This window comes from Alternaria alternata (genome assembly GCF_001642055.1).
Source record: "Alternaria alternata strain SRC1lrK2f unplaced genomic scaffold CC77scaffold_9, whole genome shotgun sequence".
NCBI lineage: Eukaryota > Fungi > Ascomycota > Dothideomycetes > Pleosporales > Pleosporaceae > Alternaria > Alternaria alternata.
In genome coordinates this window covers 772,604-787,267 of record NW_017306198.1, presented here as the reverse complement: position 1 = coordinate 787,267, position 14,664 = coordinate 772,604, and the positions used below count along the sequence as shown (strand labels likewise).

The 14,664-nt window shown below is 53.2% G+C and overlaps 7 protein-coding genes across 7 annotated transcripts; 4 read left to right on the top strand and 3 right to left on the bottom strand.

Moving 5' to 3' along the window:
- Window positions 1-94: 94 nt before the first annotated feature.
- CC77DRAFT_862672 (terpenoid cyclases/Protein prenyltransferase) lies at window positions 95-1,798 on the top strand. The gene has a single exon (XM_018533465.1). The coding sequence runs from the start codon at window positions 264-266 to the stop codon at window positions 1,626-1,628; it is 1,365 nt and encodes a 454-aa protein (XP_018386676.1). The 5' UTR covers window positions 95-263; the 3' UTR covers window positions 1,629-1,798.
- A 171-nt stretch (window positions 1,799-1,969) lies between these two features.
- CC77DRAFT_1094428 (hypothetical protein) lies at window positions 1,970-2,772 on the top strand (the record flags this gene model as incomplete). Its single annotated transcript, XM_018529740.1, has 2 exons — window positions 1,970-2,161; window positions 2,284-2,772. The coding sequence occupies 2 exons, from the start codon at window positions 1,970-1,972 to the stop codon at window positions 2,770-2,772; spliced, it is 681 nt and encodes a 226-aa protein (XP_018386675.1).
- Window positions 2,773-2,997: 225 nt separating this feature from the next.
- Window positions 2,998-4,108, bottom strand: CC77DRAFT_962058 (tropomyosin). The gene is made up of 3 exons (XM_018535634.1): window positions 3,984-4,108; window positions 3,567-3,871; window positions 2,998-3,473 (listed from the first exon to the last, which is right to left on the bottom strand). The coding sequence occupies exons 1-3, from the start codon at window positions 3,999-4,001 to the stop codon at window positions 3,311-3,313; spliced, it is 486 nt and encodes a 161-aa protein (XP_018386674.1). The 5' UTR covers window positions 4,002-4,108; the 3' UTR covers window positions 2,998-3,310.
- A 105-nt stretch (window positions 4,109-4,213) lies between these two features.
- Window positions 4,214-6,003, top strand: CC77DRAFT_1049816 (hypothetical protein). Its single transcript, XM_018527591.1, has 2 exons — window positions 4,214-4,608; window positions 4,658-6,003. The coding sequence occupies exons 1-2, from the start codon at window positions 4,347-4,349 to the stop codon at window positions 5,773-5,775; spliced, it is 1,380 nt and encodes a 459-aa protein (XP_018386673.1). The 5' UTR covers window positions 4,214-4,346; the 3' UTR covers window positions 5,776-6,003.
- A 531-nt stretch (window positions 6,004-6,534) lies between these two features.
- On the bottom strand, window positions 6,535-7,559 carry CC77DRAFT_1060939 (SWIB-domain-containing protein; the record flags this gene model as incomplete). Its single annotated transcript, XM_018528373.1, has 4 exons — window positions 6,535-6,783; window positions 6,842-7,300; window positions 7,352-7,494; window positions 7,553-7,559. 4 exons carry the CDS (start codon window positions 7,557-7,559, stop codon window positions 6,535-6,537), a joined length of 858 nt encoding a protein of 285 aa, XP_018386672.1.
- An 806-nt stretch (window positions 7,560-8,365) lies between these two features.
- Window positions 8,366-11,273, bottom strand: CC77DRAFT_862618 (secretion pathway protein Sls2/Rcy1). Its single transcript, XM_018533464.1, has 2 exons — window positions 8,720-11,273; window positions 8,366-8,670 (listed from the first exon to the last, which is right to left on the bottom strand). The coding sequence occupies exons 1-2, from the start codon at window positions 11,041-11,043 to the stop codon at window positions 8,400-8,402; spliced, it is 2,595 nt and encodes an 864-aa protein (XP_018386671.1). The 5' UTR covers window positions 11,044-11,273; the 3' UTR covers window positions 8,366-8,399.
- A 1,967-nt stretch (window positions 11,274-13,240) lies between these two features.
- Window positions 13,241-14,070, top strand: CC77DRAFT_1020038 (hypothetical protein). The gene has a single exon (XM_018524966.1). The coding sequence runs from the start codon at window positions 13,499-13,501 to the stop codon at window positions 13,952-13,954; it is 456 nt and encodes a 151-aa protein (XP_018386670.1). The 5' UTR covers window positions 13,241-13,498; the 3' UTR covers window positions 13,955-14,070.
- The last annotated feature ends 594 nt before the right edge of the window (window positions 14,071-14,664 follow it).

The following is a 14,664-nucleotide window of genomic DNA, read 5'->3' as shown; positions in this document are numbered from 1 at the left end:
GCCGTCATCACTGCCCGACCGCCCCTGCACGTGCTCGTAGCCCTGGTTTCCCAAAGTTTCGGGTGCAGGTGCATTCAGGAGACACTCCAAAGTCTGTTCGGCGTGGAGCCTGCCTCTGCTAACCATTCATCCGTCTTACTGTACGCATACGTCGCCTTGGCCCTCCAGGTCAGCCCCGCCATCAAAATCCAAGCTTCGCAGGGGAACCGAGATCTCGCTCGGTAAACGCTCCCGGGTCCACGCAGCACGCTTCCCTTTCCATCATGGCTCCAGCTGCGTTTGATGCCAACACACAACTCAACTATGCTCGTCACATCAAGTACTGGCGGCGCAACTTGAAGACGCTGCTGCCGCACTTCTACACCAGCAATGACTCCAACCGCATGCTTTTGGCCCTTTTCACTGTGTCTGCCCTCGACATTTTGGGAGATTTAGACGCCGCTTTGTCAGCTGAGGAGCGGCAAGGCCACATTGATTGGGTCTACAGTTGCCAGCTGCCTGAAGGAGGATTCCGCCCATGGCCAGGCTCCAACTACGGCCCTCTCAGAAATGAAGAGAACAAAAACTGGGATCCTGCCCACATCCCTGGAACTTTCTTTGCCCTCCTCACGCTGGTCGTGCTGGGCGACGATCTGGAGAAAGTGAAGAGAAAGGAGATCCTGACATGGCTGGTCAAGATGCAACGACCAGAAGGCAGCTTTGGAGAGACTCTAGGCGATGGCGACTTTGTTCATGGCGGAAACGACTCTAGGTTCGGCTACATGGCAACAGCCATCCGGTGGATACTTCGAGGCGACTTAGAGGGTCCTTGCGAAGGTGTACCGGACATCGATGTTGACAAGTTTGTCAACTGTGTTCGACAAGCAGAGTGCTACGACGGAGGTATATCAGAAGCACCCTTCCATGAGGCACACGCTGGCTTCACCTGCTGCGCCATCGCTGCTTTGCATTTCGTGGGTCGTCTGCCTTTACCACCATCCCAAAAACCGGACGGTCTCATCCGTGGAGTGACCGACGTCCCTAAAACCCTGCACTGGCTCGTCTCACGGCAGACTTTGACGCTAGACGAGGACGATGGTTTAGATACTTTGAACGACGAGACAGATACATCAGAAACGTGTCATGACGCGCATACTTTTGTCAAGTTGAGCTCCCGCCCGTCTGCACAAGCAAAATCAAATCTGAAAGGACGACCCCACATTCATTTTGAATTGGAGTGGGTGGGAGTGAATGGTAGATGCAACAAGGTAGCAGATACATGCTACGCCTACTGGACCTCGACGCCCCTACAACTTCTTGGTCATTTGGATATCATCGATCGGCAACCCATCAGAAAATGGTTGTTGGACAAAACGCAGCATCTCGTTGGGGGTTTTGGCAAGGTCACAGGAGATCCACCGGACATGTATCACTCTTTCCTGGGCCTCATGGTCTTGGCTATGTTTGGAGAGACTGGTCTTCAGGACGTTGACTCAGCGCTATGTATAACACACAAGGCAAAGAGACACCTGGAGTCGCTGTCGTGGAGGAGGAAGATCCTCGGCATGGACAGCCCGCACAATGGCACCCAAGCTCCGTCACAAGAGAGCATAGGCCTAACCGGCGATAAGACGCAGATAGATGCATAGATTGGTGGAAGTTGTAACGAGTAGCGCACATCGCTATTGAATATTGCACCAAACCTTACCGATCTTTATGATCCTTGAGACCATGATTTCCACTCCCTAGTCTCTTGGGAATGCAATCAGACATTAAGATCATGTCTTGATGTATCACAATCTTTGGTCCATGGTAATCCCTACACGGTGTAGCGCCAAAGTACCTCGGCCCCACCTAAATTCCCAAGATCCCTGCTCGCCCAGGTAATTTTCCTAAACTCCAACATCTGCTTTGCGAACATCTAGCAACAGCACCAGCCATACCACACCCCGCCCTACACTCAACATTACACTCTGCACACCCTGTAACTATGAGGAATTCGGCGCCACCATCAAAGAAACGCAAAATTGCGGTCACAGCCCCCGAAAAGATCGAGTTTGACTTCTCGGCGCGCGAAGAATATCTCACAGGCTTCCACAAGCGCAAACTTGCACGGATAAAGCATGCACAAGAGGAGAATGCCAAGAGAGAGAAAGAGGAAAAGCTGAGGTTCAGGCGTGAGGTACGCGAAGCTCCGATTCCATCTTCACCCAAAGTTACCGGATAGCAAGATCTATGCTATCGCATGCGCATACGTCCCAGACATTCATCCAATATTGAAGCTAACAAAAAGTTGAACTACAGCTCCGAGAACAGCGCAAAGTTGACCTAGAGAAACACGTCGAAGAAGTAAACCGACTCGTCAAACAAGCAAATGGGGATCTGGACGACATCATTGCGGGCGAGACATCCGGCGACGACGATGACGAGGAAGAATTCACAGGCTTCCAAGAACCCGAACCCATCAACCAGGAAGACGAGTACGTCGACGAAGACAAATACACAACCGTCACCATAGAAAGCGTAGGAATATCTAAAGCAGGCTTCTCGAGACCAGGAGAGGAGGACGAAGAGGCGGCGGCGAAGAGAAAGGCAGAAGAGGAAAGGAAAAAGGCGGAGGAGGAGGCAGCGAGCAAGAAAAAGGTATGGACAAAGGCGTGGCCGAAGAATAGCGAGAGGCCAAAGAAGAAGAAGAAGAAGTTTAGGTATGAAACCAAGACGGAGAGAAAGGCCGAGCGCATGAAGCAAGGCTTGAAGAAGAGGAAGCAGAAGGAGGCCAGGACGGCGAAGTAAACGGGCGGGGAATGCTTGGGAGTTGTGAAGCTACACAAGTTGAGATAATGATACCCCTTCATGAATGTCACAGCCGACATGGCGCATGCCGGCGCGTTCGTATGTAGTGATGCTGCATTCATCTCAGACAGCCCTATTCCATTATAGCACTGTGGGTCGTTAATGGTACACCGCTTTTTGGTCAAGGTTGTCGAACCTAACAGTCACATGTGAGTAACAGTATAAACCAGTTCATGTCAGGAACCGCCAATATATTCGCTCAGGGATTATCTAAAGCGAACAAGCCCGCCCAGCAAGCAGCCGCAGGAAAGAAAACAGATATGTAGGGGTAAGGTAGGGGGTACGGGGGAATGTGATATAAAATCTGCCTCTTCTTCAAGCTCCGCCGCATGCCGCAGTATCATCCTCCACCACTACCATCGCCGTTCATGTTGTCGCACGCACTCGAAATCGGGATCCGCAGAGGGACGATATCGAAGCTCGACTCAGAACTCGACTAAATACAGTCAACAAGCAAAAAAGAGAGACGACAGCGAGATCAGATGTTACCGATCTCCTTGACGAAGTCGTCGAGCTCCTTCTTGGTGTCGGCGTATTTCTTGGCCATCTCTTCGTACTTGGTTTCCCACTGGTCGCGGGACTGCTCGAGGGCTTGTACTTTGCGTTCGTAGTGACCGGACTTGACGTCGGTTTGGCGGAGCCTGGGGGGTGACGTGTCAGTGGATGCAGATCAGGGGTAGTAGATAGTGGATAGGAGCAGCGGTAAACGCGGTGAAAGAAGAAAGGGAACGTACTTCTCGTTGAGCTCGCGGATCGTCCTGTCCGATTCCTCAGCTTCTTCCTCGAGAACTTGGATCTTGCGCTGGAGGCTCTCGGCTTGGGTGCCAGCCTGAGCACCTGCACCAGCTTCGTCCTTGTGGATCTTGACTTGCCCCTCAAGCTTCTCAACCTCGCTCTCGAGCACAGAGTTCTTGTGCGTCAGCGAGGTAATCTCCTGCTCCTTCTGTGTGGTCTCGGCTTCGAGGCGCTTGACAGTCGCCTTGAGCTCCTCGGCGCGGGCGCTGCTCTCATCCGCCTCAACGCGGAGAGCTTCCATGCGCTGTACAAAGGGTCAGGTCAGCGTCTACCTTGGTACAGCAGGTGTGCATTGTGGCGTCGGGTACAGCTGGGTACCAAAGAAAGGGGATTTGGCGGGGTATGCGTGGACTCACCTTCTTGATCTGATCCATAGCTGCTGGACGTGTGTAGGGCGGGGTAAAGAAGGGTGTCTGTGGTGTGTTTACAAGTGACGAGAGGCGGACAGCTGCAGGCTATGTAGGGATGTGAAGCGGCGCAGTGTCGAGAGTAGTTGGTGTCTGAGAATTGTCTCCTGCAAGCGGGTGTGCAAGCTGATAATGCGGGCAGGCGCTGCCGAAAGGGACTACCTCCTCCGCCCGGACCCTTTCCAAAGCCCAGACCCTCTTTCCCGCCGCCCTAGCAACCATTGGTAAACACAGGCGCATCGCCGACCCTCATCGCCATTACGAGATAGGAATAACCACGCCGCCCACGACTCGCTCAATGCAACCCCCATAATGACTACGCTCGCAGCAAACGACCAGGAGAACGCCGTCCGCCATCTGCACGCCGCCGCTGCAGGAAAGTCGCTCAATGCCGGCCTCAAGGGCTTCAACGCCAAAACACCCGGAAACAAAGCCCCCAAGACGCCATTCAAGATCCCTCTCAACGACGAAAATGCCGTCGGCAGAGCAGGAAACACCAAGGGCAAGGGCAATGACCTCTTTACCACCAAGACGGGCGGCAAGATAGACGCAAATGCCTTTGTTACGCCAGCCGGTACGACTAGAGACGACAGGCTGCGCAAACCGACAGCTGACGTGTTTAGGTCCACGAACTCGCGCGCCGCTGGGCATGAAGACGACCAACGCCAAGTCTAGGGCCTTCGCAACTCCAGCGCCTCTTTCTTCCGCTGGGAAGACACAGAAACTGAGCCCTCGCATGCGCCGACCCAAAGTCAAGATCCACCAGCCTGAAGTCGCCCAAGAGGACGAAGATGACGTGCCTGAGGTTGAATACATGCCCCCCAAGGAGATTCCGCTCCAAGATGACATGGACGAATTCCTTCCCAAGGACTGGACCATGCCCAAGATCACCAACCAGGACATGGTCCGCGGTATCTGGCAAGCCTACCACAACCCAATCGAGGACGACGGAAGGACCCGTGAGCAGCGCAAGTTTGAGGAGGAGATACAGCAGGGTCGAAAAAAGCGTGATGAGCAAATGGAGAAGGTGCTCGCTGCCCAGATGGCAAAGGACGATGCTGAGACAAAGGAATACTATGGTATCAAGGAGCCAAAGAAGGAGGCGCCCAAGGCACCCGCTGCGCTCAGGACGAGAACGACTGGACCATCGACTATGCGAGCCAGATCTGCAGCTGCCGCTCTCTCTCCGCCATCGAAGCCCAGCTATGCTGCTCCAACCGCAGCTGCAAAGTCGCGTGTGCCCACTGGACTAGTCGCAAGCCGGAAGGGAGCAAAGACTCCTACCCAGCTCACAGCATCTCGTCAAGCATCCGCTGCAGCAGCTTCCAAGAGCACCATCGGCTACGCTCAAGGCCGCGCCGGACGCGCTGCTCCAGCTGCTCGAAAGCCTCTCTCCAACGTTACCAAGCCAGCTCCTTTCTCCGCTGCTTCCCGACCTGCCTCCTCCACCCACATCCGCAGTGCGAGCACCAACACGGGTACCATGCGATCTCGTGGTCCCATGTCTCGTTGCAGCTCTACCGCCACCGACGCTACACTCGTCACACCTCCAGAGGAGGAGGAGGAGCCGCGCCGCACAGCCGAGGATGTTGAGCGTGAGCTGGAGCTATTGCTTCTCTCCCGCTCAGACGACGAGGACGATGATGCGTGGATGAATAGCTTCAACACCCAACTACATGGTGCGGATCCTCTCGAGGAAGATCATGAGAACTTCCAGCTCCAGCTCCCTGAAGGACTTTAGGTTCTGAACTGTGGATGAGCTCAAAAGTTCGGCATGAGCCCTTGAGTCATGTCCGTGGTTGTATTGTATTGGGTTTGGAGTACCGGTATTGGATACCTCTTGTTTATTCGTGAATGATTATCTGGGTCTGCGTGCTATCAGAATCGATTACCATGCGTAATACGTAGTATAACTGTACTTTGTACCGCTACACATATCACTGTCACTACTGCAAATCACTTCTCAAATCACTTCTCGAATCACGTACAACGACATGTCATCAAGGACAGTTGACTAACTGCTTGAAAAAGAGCATTTCATTAAGGCATACCCAACGACTACCAAGGAAGCGACCATGCGTTCAGTCCAACCAACGGTTTGCGCTTGCCTGTATCATGCATAGCATTGCTCTCCGCTCCATTCTTCGTTCATCCAGATCGTTCGTAGCGAAAAACTGCGGAAGACAAGAAAATGGAAAGCCCCTAATATCCACACAGCCCGGGCCGAAAATGCACGCTTCTGGAAATTCCCAGCAGAGAAACACCGTGAATGCGCCATGCTGCTAAAATCAAGAGACACTAATGTGATATGATGAAACGAATTTGAGCGTCGAGGACCGCCGCGTATACGAGTGTTCGTGATATAGTCGTGAAAGAGGACGCAATTTATGGATGCAGTGTGTGGTTGTGTAGATTAGATTTACTTTCTTCATCGCTGCGATGATGCGTGAAGTATTGTGTAGGGAAGTTGGGGTAAACCGCAGTACGCTGTGGACTAGGACTATGTGGAGATGACTTCGTCGACGGCGTACAGATTCTGGTTGAGAATCTTGTTCATGGTGAACATGTGAACGCGGTCCTGTTTGAAGACTGCGCGCATGGCGTCGTCGCATCGAATCTGGCGCTTGTCGGCCGGGTCTTGCAAGTCGCGCTCTTTGACGTACTCCCAAATCTTCTTGACGGTTTGTGGACGCGAGAGCTGTGTTTCGCCTAGGAGTTCAGAAAGGGCTGGGGAAAGAGCCATAGGTTTCTGGGCAGTGGTTAGCTCAATTCGAAATGGTGATATATAGTCACGGAGAATAACTTACGTGGAATCCACCTTTCCGGCTTGGGCTCTTCTTCTCGCCCCCACTCCCTGATGCGATGTCGCTGTCATCCTCGTCTTTGATGCGGGTAGAGCTCTTCTTCTTGGTTTTGGTCTTCTTTGGCGCAGGTGCCTTCCGCTTTGTATTCCCACCGCGTGTCGCCCTACCCATGCGCGCGTTCTCCTCAGCCTGTAATCTCGCCGCGAAAGCTGCATCGTCATCCTCGTCTTTGACTTTGGTTTTCTTAACCTTCTTCTTGGGAGGTGCAACATCTTCAACCTCAGAGAGCACTGACTCGTCATCGCGCGGCGATCGCTTGTTGTGGGAGACGTCGGAGGTGTCGTCGTTGGAGGCCTTTGCGCCGTTCTCGACAGTAGGTATGGGTTCAGAAACCTCGGAGCCGCCGTTCTGCTCGTTGTTGAACTTGTCGAAGCGCTGCATAATGAGCGTGGTGATTTGCTCCTAGTTGTTCATGTCAGGTCATGCCGTCGTATGTCATGTCTAGCTTCAAACCTTCTGCTGCGAAAGGTCATCCTCGACTCTTTCCTGAAGACCCTTCCGTATGCGCTTTGCAGAAATGGTGTTGATGTCGCTGGCGCGTAGGATCTCGTCGATGATGACCGAGTAGGAAGCTTGCACTGCGGCGGGGAGGGGCTCTGCCGCGACACGTTAGAATATAAAGATACGCGTAGGAGGCTTCAAGTGAGTACCTACCTGCCATGGCTGCGATGTTTCCTTACTCCACAGCAAGAGCTCCCACAACTAGCGATGGCACGCTAGGGTAATGATCGCTGCGAGGACCACTCTCGAATCCACCAAGTACCGCGGAGCTCAGATCCAGCTCCGACCTCCGTGGTGGCTATGTCGTGCAAACAAACACAAGCTGGTACCAACGGCTTGGAACCAAAAGTGGGATGTGTGATGCAGGCGTAGGTGATGTATATCAAGTGTCGCGTATGGCGAGCGAGTGGCCAGTCTCTCACTTGGCGACTAGCAATAGTGGTTGCGGTATAACCTTCAAGAGGTGAGAGACAGCCAGCGAAGGTGCAGCCGAGTTGGGTCGGGCGCCTCAAAACGGTAGTTCCGACGTAGCGGGGTCCAGTCAGCGAGAAGCGACGCTAAATTGTGTCGGAAGGGACTCAAAGGTAGAGAAAGATGGCAGGGCAAGTTGGGCGCTGTCGCGGAGATGAACGGGGCAAGAGAACAGGCACTAAGGTTCATGGATGGTTGCAGTATGCGCGACGAGATGTGAAGTTGAATGCACGGGCGCGGTCTAGCTCCAGGTACGGCGCCGACCATGGAGGCTGGGGAACCACGACCATCTCCGTAGTTCGACCCGACAAGAAAACCGAACAAGCCACTCTTGTCCGTCTTCTCCAAGTCATACAAGCACGCACAAATGTCAAAGCCATGTTTTCTGTTCGTGCATCGCATCGTCTGCACCACCGGCGGGCTGCATACTCGCCGAAAGCGGTAATCTACGTATGCCACTAGTTGGGGATCCAACAGCCTCGTTTTCCAATCGTTCCAGTCGACGTCATTTGGACGATCTTGAACCTCTTCACATGACCAGACACCCCACTCCGTACATCTGCTTCTCCACAGCACTCTTGATCTGGTACCAATCCGCTCTTCGTTCTGCAAACTCGTATACTTCCTCTGCTCGAAATATCCCATGATATCGATCCGTGTCTGCGATAATCGTAGCAATCTCCTTAGCTTCCTTTGCGTCGATGAGATATATCTGAGAGAGTTCGCGAAGCGCGGCGAAGTATTGCATGAGAGGCTTGTTGCGTAGTGAGACGATGTAAGCATTGTAAGCGTTCATGTCGCTGTCCAAGTCGATTAGTGCCTGTAGGTCTTATAGAGTATGTGTCGTACCTGATGAGTTTGATAGCGCCATCCACACTAACTCTCTGGCGTTTCAAGTGCTTGCAGAGAGCAGTGAACAAGCGCACACCCACTTCTTGATTGAAAACATCCAGGACATTCTTGTCCGTGCTACCGATGAGCATGTTTGTATGTGACGACACCACCTCCACAATCTTTGTAGCCGTCTGGCTAGGTCCGATATCAGACATCTGCACCTGGCCATTGGGTCCAACAGGGGGATTGAAGTCGGACGGGTGTTGAGTAGTACCACAGAGATACTCCACTTCGTCCATTAGCACATCAATACCCTTGTTGAGACCTGCAGCAACCCGTTCATCCAACATGGCTTCGAACCGCTTTTTCTCCTTGGCAGCAAGACTGAGGAAGTCGTCGCGGTCCGTGAGGTTAGCTGCGACAAGCTCCTGGAGGTAGAATACTTCTACCATCTGCTGGATCAAGTCGCCAACGTTGACAAGCTCCAAGAAGGCTACTAGCGGTGCAACACCCTCTTTACTATGATCCGCTACCTCTCGCGGCTTGTAGTCAGCTAAATGGCTGACAGCCTTATCAAAGCCCAATTTCATATGACGGTTGCCTAGGATCTGGACAAGGTTGATGAAGATCTGCTCAGATTGCTCCTTTGCCTCTTCACCAGACTGACCACCAAGTCTCACAAATCGTGCAGCTCGTTCTAATCCAGACTTAGCCATGTGTGTCAGATTCAGAGCCACCTCAATGCTAAAAAGCGATCGGATGCCTTCCAGCCGAGAATTCATGATTGCTGCTTTGGCGGCAAGCTCGGTCGTCGGAGCTTCGATTCGCGGTGTAGGCGACCGATCGCCCGGAGCTGGGGTACCAATCCTTGAGGTCGGCTCCAGAGTAGTACTGCCATTCACTCCAGACATGTTTTCGGAGGGCTTGCTAGCACTCGACCCGCCAATAGTGGGGAGTACATTGACAGGCATCATGACCACCTTCTTGAACGACGACAAAAAGTCCTGTTTGACAGCTTTCCGGTTGACGTTCGCCATATACAGAGTTTCCGTGCTTTGCTCTTCCTCCATCAGCCGCTTCTCCCAAAGGTCGACCTCTGCAGCCGATTTTCGTTTAAAATAATCTAGTTCCTCCTGTAGATAAAGGTCGATGTGCTGCTCGAAGCAACGAGACACAATGCGCATTGCCTCTTCCCCAAAATCTGGCTTGGATGCTTTGGTAGGATGCAAGGAAACTGCTAGTTGCAATGCTTGCTCATAAACCCCCGCAACCGCTTTGAGATACGCTTCAATGCTTATATCGTGAGCCTCGTCGAACAAAGTTGTGATGTATTCGGCAATGACATCGTCCGCAACACGCTCGAAAAAGGTTTGCAGTACGTCGACCGCAGGAGGGAAGACACGGTCGATGATGCCCGCTTCTTCGTTGAGTGCACTCGCCAATCCTCTGAAGAACTCATGAGATGGTTCCAGCGTCAGAACCTCGTTGCGGAGGCAATCTGCAGGGTCACCGAGCTTCTCCTTTTCCAACATCAATGGGTGGTTGTGAATAAAAGAGTCTAAACATGCCGCGCCTCCGTTCAGAGCCACCAACACTGTAGCAAATCTCTTCATACGTCCATCGAAGTCTTTCTCTGCATAGCCTTGCTCGAATTCTCTGAGCACAGCGTTTTCAAAAATGCCAGTCATGGTGTCTAGCTTCTCCTCCCGCTGACTCCAACCTTGTGCGTAATCGCTCTTTGCAAAAATCTTGAGCTGCGCCAGCATTTGAGCCTGTTGTTCGGGATCGCGATAAGCCCGAAAGAGTACAGGATCCGTGTGGCTTCTTGACCGCTCCAAGTCATAATAAAATGGGGCCAGTGCGCCGTAGACCTTCCCATACTCTTGTCGTGCCATGCCTCTAATAGAACGCACATTTGACAGAACTTTCACAGCCGCCTGCGGGTCCACAGTGTACGAGCTTGGGGCCAACGTTCCGGAAGATGACAGGGTCATGTCATTGAAGCCCTTGTCCAATGTAGTAGATCGTGGTCTATTTCTGTGTTCTTGCGACTTCCGCAGCATGTCCTCCTCTATTGTGGCATCAAAAAGCGTCATGCTTGTCTTTCCGGGTATACCGTCACCTGGGGGCATCCCGTTGGTGCTACCGTTGAGCGCAACGCCAGATCTACGGGCCTCCTCTGCTCTTTGTGCCTCTAGTTTCTTGCGCATCGATTCATCAAATCTACGCTTTGCTTCGGCCTCATTCCAGCAGCCCATGCTTCTAAGTCTTTGTATCCACCTGGTGTCATCGTACACCATCTCGCGCATGCGTCTCGAGGTGCGTGCGAAGCTGAACATATCGGCGACAGGTAGGTAATCGAGGATGGCATTGATGAGCTCTGTGCTATCCAGTCAGACACACGATACCACACAGCACTGAGTTCATACCGGCTGGTAGTACAGCTTTCGAATCGTCGTTGACCAACTGCGTGGTTCTTAAAGACGCGAGGACGGACTGCTGCGTCTGGGGCACAGCCCGCTTGAAGTTGGACTTGGTTGTCATGGTTTGGATATTACGGTAACGACTGTGTTGGTTGTGTACGAGTGAGTGTATTTCCCATCATCGGGGTTCAGTGATGCTTCGCGTTGTTGCTGCGGGGCGAGGGCTATTCGAAGGGTGGAGCAATGACCGCTGGCGTTTGGCGGCAGGGTCTCGTAGATCTAACATGTCGCAACGATTGATCGCCCGGCAGCTAGAATCTGTCTACAACAACATGACGTAAACAAGTCGAAAATGAATCTATTCACTGCAGAGCTCTCAACTCTGCATGTTGAGAAGACCTTGGTGAGAGGCATAGCTGCACTTCATGACCTGGAGCATGGGCGCGCACGCGATCTCGAACCGGAGCGCAAAACAACACGTTGAAGGCATGGAAGAGACTAGGAGTCGGCTGCAGCCACCACCGCAGTAAGACCTGAGGATGCATAATTCTATGGAGATGGTCTGATAGGCAAGTAAAGCCGTCGAGATGGAGCTTCTCCTGAGGCGAGGCTCAGTGCACATGTGCAGTCAGCGGTTGTGTCAACCTGAACTGTGTATGCTTTGAACAGCACTCTGTCTCGTCGTATGTATGGCGGCCGTGCGCGTATAGGATGAGTTGCGCGATTTACGAGATGGGTGTCTCCGCGAATAGACATCAAGCTCTCTAATGTTTAACACTCAACATGCCTGGCTACAAGCGCAACGCAAATCATGAGTTACAGCCAAGCTGGCTGCCTCCTGGTCTGGAATTACTCAAACAGACTCAAAGTCTCCCCAGCCAAGCCTTCCGTAGTTGAGATCGTCGCAGATCTTGTTGCTATTGTAGGACAAGGCGCGCGTGGTACCCGAAAGGTTATAGCCCCTAGGCTTGGAGGACTACCACCACTGCACCGTCCTTTGTGCTCGACTCAGACTTTGTGAGCTCTGGCAGTGCAGCCGAGATGCTGAGTGGCAATCTGGGAGGACCTCGGAGGCTCTGTCCGTAACTTGGTATTACTTGCACGCAGAGGCGAAGAGGTCCTTCAGCAGGCAAAAGACGTCCTGCTTTCAGGGGCACTGCAGGGCGACCTGTAGGGCTTTCCCAGACATATTGCAACAGCAACTGAGTGGTTGAAGACTGTGTGTGCTGATTATTGGTGAAGGGCATCGGGGCGCAGTCGGCCAGTGAGGCAGTCGGGCACACTGGGAGGGCGCGCGACGGTCGCGACCACGGGCGACGCGACGACGCGTAAAGTTCCCTGTCTTGGCCTCGACCACTTGTGCAGTCTGTCATCCGCAAAAGGGATGAAACGGAGACCCTGGCTGGCTGTCTCTCTGGCTGACGAAGGCTCTTGAGACGTCAGTGTGAGCACACTCCAGGTGTGTACCTGCGTCTCCGAACGCGGGCCGACCGATCCAGACCTAGCGCGGACTGGCGGCGTGGCTCGAATGAACGTGACAGCGTGTCTGGGAGCCGCATCCGAGAGCCTCGTGATCTTGTGTGGCCAGCGCATGTGGCTCTGGTGGCCCGGGCATGGGCTGAGACGCGGTGACGCGCTGTCCCTATGACGGCATAACGGCTGTTCGGCGAAGCATGCAGAAGGCGTCTAGAAACCGCTTATGAAAGGTTGTGAAGGGTTGGTGCTGGGTTTCGGGCCTCGACGCGCAGGGATGTGGAGAGTGAAGCAGCGAATGGGTTCGGCTTCCGCAGCTTCTAGTCTCCCAGGACCTTCCTCACACACGCGCGACAGCTTATGTTATCAGGCACGGATGCCAGGCTTGTCGACGACTCTTTGAGACACCGGGTCGACGAGGCGGCGGCACGATTGGCTGTTTCACGTGGAATTGTGGGGATGACAGCTCTGTCTTGTTCCATCCCCTTTCAGACGCCGTCCAAGAGTCATCCCAGAGAAGCAATGTGCAATTGCTTCACTTCCAGTTGGTTGTGCTTGCAATACGTACCGAAGGGCCACGTACGGGGACTGGGTGCCCTTCTGGCCCGTCCGTTGCCCCGTGGATCATGGAGGACACGGCCAAGGTAGACGTCAGTATCATGAGTTACTGGAGGACCATGACTTCAGAAGTTAAATATATATGTCCCAGCATTCGGTCCACTGTCACAAGTACTGACACTCCTGTTGCACCGCTACCATACAAAGCCGCGTTTGTGAATCTTAAAGTCTCACACATAGTCTCACTTCTACCCACTCATAAGCACACCTGCACCAATCCGAACACCGCCCCCTACCACAATCAACACTACCACATCAATCCAAATCCAAATCCAGCAACATGTTGTTCGCCATCTCCAGACCCAAGATTCCTGGTGAGACCCAGCCTCTTGATGGTGGTCGTAAGTCATTCCCAAAAGTATGGTTATTGAGTTCCTTTGCTAACTGCCACAACAGGCAAGCCGCTACCCCAGTCCGACAAATGAAAGAAAGGCTGCGCCTTCTCAACCAATCAGCCACCACCAACGCCAATCTCCTGCATTTTGGGCACACCATACGTTCTGTTTCGGAAACCGATTTCGCATTCGTCACCACGATCGAAAAAAGCACCTCAGCATGTTGCAGTGCAACAGCGTCGCTTTTGTTTCGCAACCCGGCAGTTGTTCCCCTGGCCCCCGTCTGCCCTGTTAGCCGGTCCGAGATGCACCATCGTCAAGATGCGAGTGCGAGGCGCAGCACCACAGCGTCGACCGATTGGGAGAATGCTGCCACGGGCTGTGTTTACTCCGGTCAATGATAATGGGCACAAGAGTCACCAAAAACACGACCTGGGGCCGTTACTTATCGATGGGCTCAAACTTGCAAAAAGATGCCTGGAGTGCCTTGAGTGCGCCGTGCCGCGGTGTGGCTCTTCGACTGCGGCTGTGCAAGCACCATGTGCTCGCGAACTTCACCAGCCCAACTAGGCACCAAACATTGGTTCACCATTTACGGACCCCAATGGCCGCTTTTCTGCCTGGAGATTCTGCCCTAGCCCGCAATTCGAGTCCCTCACCGTGGCTCTGCTGCTAATCGGCGGTGACTAAAGGAGTCACCCTCGGGGTGGACAGGGCTGTTAGCCTTCTAGAAGGACGCTAGAACGAATTGCAGCCTGGTTGTCGCCTTGATCGTCAGGACACACCCAATGAGCTATTCAATCTCCAGCTCTCGTGGCGCAGTCATGGTTCTTTTGACATGGAATTGAATCACCGGAGCAGATTAATCTCAACCGTTTCTGCGTCATAGCCTGAAAGAAGGCAGTCATTGCCTGTTCCTGGAAAGAGTTGAGGCTACGACAGGCCTCAGGATGTAGATAGTTATATACTAGAGCGCCTCTCTGAGGTGTGAAACATCATCAATCACAATTCAACCTTCAGATCTGCCTGCATACCACATATCATTCACAGCCCGCAACCTTCAGCAACGCCCATCTATCACATATCTCGACCAACCCACATATACATCTAT

Excerpts from the sequence above, each read along its gene's own strand:
- CC77DRAFT_862672 (XM_018533465.1), top strand. The coding sequence starts at position 264 with ATGGCTCCAGCTGCGTTTGATGCCAACACACAACTCAACTATGCTCGT.
- CC77DRAFT_1020038 (XM_018524966.1), top strand. The coding sequence starts at position 13,499 with ATGTTGTTCGCCATCTCCAGACCCAAGATTCCTGGTGAGACCCAGCCT.
- CC77DRAFT_962058 (XM_018535634.1), bottom strand. Across the intron at positions 3,474-3,566 it reads ATCCGCGAGCTCAACGAGAA|GCTCCGCCAAACCGACGTCA; the intron begins GTACGTTCCCTT and ends GTCACCCCCCAG.
- CC77DRAFT_862618 (XM_018533464.1), bottom strand. The coding sequence starts at position 11,043 with ATGTTCAGCTTCGCACGCACCTCGAGACGCATGCGCGAGATGGTGTAC. Across the intron at positions 8,671-8,719 it reads GGCGCTATCAAACTCATCAG|CGACATGAACGCTTACAATG; the intron begins GTACGACACATA and ends CGACTTGGACAG.
- CC77DRAFT_1049816 (XM_018527591.1), top strand. The coding sequence starts at position 4,347 with ATGACTACGCTCGCAGCAAACGACCAGGAGAACGCCGTCCGCCATCTG. Across the intron at positions 4,609-4,657 it reads TGCCTTTGTTACGCCAGCCG|GTCCACGAACTCGCGCGCCG; the intron begins GTACGACTAGAG and ends TGACGTGTTTAG.